We start from the raw sequence: 3,142 nt of genomic DNA, 5'->3' as shown, positions 1-3,142 counted from the left end.
TAGAGACTAATAATTAGGCCTAATAGTATTAATAGAAACTATAATTTTAACACGTAATTCTTTAGTAATAAATTATATTAAAAACACCATAAACTAAAGGCTGATTATTTCGACAATCCACACAAAACGCCGCTATTCTGCTATGAAATCGCACGCCGCAACAGCGGAGATAGGCCTCTTGTTGCTATACGCTTGGGTGCACACGGAACACGAAAATTTAACTGATGAATTATTCATGTTTATTTTGTGACGTTTCATGACGGGGTCCCCAACTTATGTACGAAAAAAAAAATCGCGTCCAGGTCAGACGATGGGGGATATCCAGGGGGAGCAGCTGCTTAGCTGCTGCAGCGCATGCTGCTGTCGATTTTGTTCGATGTCGAGTCATGTGCAGAAAATTCGACTCCAATAGGTGGCGCTATACTGTTTTCTTCAAAAATCTAATTTATTTTATAATTTAATGTTTTTACATGTATCACAAATTTCATGGTTACAGCATGGATATACAACTCCATGGTTACAGTTAACTGCTGTGCCTGGTAGTAACAATAAATTTAATTCATTTGTGCTTGATGACATAATATTTAGTTCCTTGTAAAGACTCAAAAGTGTTGAAATAAAACTTCCAATTGACATACATAAAAACAAATAACTGCATCACAAAACTGTAAAAATATTTAATACATTTCATTCCAAAACAGAATATTTATTAGCTAACATAATAATACATCATTTGCTAGGATATTGTGATGATAACTAACATATAACAGCGCAATTCAATTCAATTCTTGCAATATGATTAATTATTACAACATATTAGATTTGAGCATGCTCAGATGTCTGTTACGCTCTATTGCTTCATAGCCGTTGCAACTGAATATCTATTTTTAGGTACTCATCAAATCTGTATTACACTTTATATAAAAGTTAAGTTTCAACTTTTACATGGACTTTTGCAGTCGGTTTATTTTAATCTTTATTTATACATAAAAATGATATCATATTAAACATAAACTCAGAGATTCAATTTTGCAATGCAACACTTCTTCCTTTACATGTGTGAACGGAGACTAACTGTAGTTAATAAGACCTTAAGGTACACAAGCTTGCTTGAACTATATGATAGTTATTAGTTATTTACCAGGGTAAGTTGGTGTCTTACCCATCAAAGTTAGCGATAATTGGCTCCTGTAACCAACTCACCCTGGTAAATAATAACTAAGTCTGAACGGGCCATTAGACCCTGTAAGGACTTGATGACAACAATAACGAACCACTGAGAAGCTTGCACACGAAAACCATGGATCATATAAACTCAATGTTTATAAGTAAATAGAAGTAATGTGTGGCCAGTGTAAACAGACACTTATGAGAGTTTATGTTCAACAGTAATTGTACTGGAGTATTACTGTATAGATGACTGTAGTAAGTATACTCTATGGCCAGTGTAAACAGACACTTATGAGAGTTTATGTTCAACAGTAATTGTACTGGAGTATTACTGTATAGATGACTGTAGTAAGTATACTCTATGGCCAATGTGAACAGACACTTATGAGAGTTTATGTTCAACAGTAATTGTACTGGAGTATTACTGTATAGATGACTGTAGTAAGTATACTGTGTGGCCAGTGTAAACAGACACTTATGAGGACTGATGTTCAGCAGTTGTGCTGGAGTCTGTCGGCTTCATTACGTCTGGTAGTTCTGGTGGACATGAGTATTCTATGATCTCCAGATCCTCAAAGTCATCCTCCCCTAAAAAAAGTATGAAATTAGAAAGAATTTTAAGCTGTTTTTATTTCATTACCAAACAATGCATTAGATAAACAAATACTAATTACAATGTTTGATACTAACACAGATACCAACTCCAGGGCAGAGGTTTCAAAGTACTTCTTTCCGGTCACCATATGAGTATGGATACGTGTAACAGAAAACATTTTTACAAGAAATGTATACCCTCACTCACTTATAAAATAGATGAGGTTTTAACACTGTTTTAGGGAAAGTCATCAATGATTATGAGAAGGTGCAAGTGGAACATTTTGTTTGAAAATATGAATAAATAATTTGTTTATCAACTTTACATTTTGTTCATTTAAGCTGTCTACACTATCAAACTAGTTTGACAAAAAAAGTATGATGTGCCCAAATATGGTCAGTGACTCATGCCCAATAAATATGGTAGTGATATGACATCATCATGTCCATATATGGGAACATCACATTTTTGTCACATAACGTTTGATAGTGTGGACAGAGCTTAAGGGATGTAGCAATAAATGTGTAAAGTGTGTGCAATATATTGTATTTGTTCTGTTGTATAGTGTCACAATTTTCATTTACATGTCAGAGATATAACAGTAATTTATAATTTACCATCAGTTTTAAAAGCTAGGCCAACTTGTGCTGGAGACTGAGCCTTGGCATTTTGGCTAGTGAAACCACAGTCGCCCAAAGTCTTTGTGTCTTCAAGAGGGTCGTTGTTCTTGAACAGCTTCTGATCTTCAGGTGAACGCTTTGTTATGCCTTCAATCATTTGTTTTAAATCGTACACCGTATTTGATTCCTTTGCATCCAGAAAAATAGTGGTCTTTTTGCGGCGTACAGTTAAAAACACATCCTATAACAATTAAATACAAATTGAAAAATATAATAATATATAGCCTAGAATAGGCCTACTATAGTAGTAGTATATAGAAAGTGTGTTTAAAGTGCAGTGTAGTAAAGAAGTGTAGTGTTTACACTGTTAAACAATACATAATAATTATTTGGATTAAAACAGGCATTCCATTTCTAAGTAATCAAACAATTAATACCATTTCTTTGTCTGTTCCGGTTTCAATCAATCTAAGCTTCCTAGGCCAACTACAGACCACACTTAAAAGGGCTGTCTAATCGACTTTCTTCCTTCAGTTGATCAAGAAGTTGTGGGCCTAGAAAAACAAACGTAATTATTATACTTTAAATACATATTCAATTAACAAATTGGTAATGTGGTCATTAATAGATGGAATATATAAATATAATTTTTATGAACTCACGTTTTGTGGTACACAGCTTTCACCATATAATTACACTACAAAAAATCTCGAACTGATCGGAGGTAGTTTTATGACAAAAACACTCCGTTCCCAAG

General features: G+C 33.8%; 1 protein-coding gene across 1 annotated transcript; it reads right to left on the bottom strand.

Annotated features, from left to right (window-relative positions):
• Window positions 1-653: 653 nt before the first annotated feature.
• Window positions 654-3,142, bottom strand: LOC140043340 (elongin-B-like). Its single transcript, XM_072087841.1, has 4 exons — window positions 3,048-3,142; window positions 2,823-2,939; window positions 2,383-2,626; window positions 654-1,758 (listed from the first exon to the last, which is right to left on the bottom strand). Exons 2-4 carry the CDS (start codon window positions 2,823-2,825, stop codon window positions 1,646-1,648), a joined length of 360 nt encoding a protein of 119 aa, XP_071943942.1. The 5' UTR covers window positions 2,826-2,939; window positions 3,048-3,142; the 3' UTR covers window positions 654-1,645.

This window comes from Antedon mediterranea, chromosome 3 (assembly GCF_964355755.1).
Source record: "Antedon mediterranea chromosome 3, ecAntMedi1.1, whole genome shotgun sequence".
Lineage (NCBI taxonomy): Eukaryota > Metazoa > Echinodermata > Crinoidea > Comatulida > Antedonidae > Antedon > Antedon mediterranea.
Note: the sequence above shows the minus strand (reverse complement) of the source record. Positions and strands in the feature narration are given on the sequence as shown.

Excerpts from the sequence above, each read along its gene's own strand:
- LOC140043340 (XM_072087841.1), bottom strand. Across the intron at positions 1,759-2,382 it reads CCTAGCTTTTAAAACTGATG|GGGAGGATGACTTTGAGGAT; the intron begins GTAAATTATAAA and ends TACTTTTTTTAG.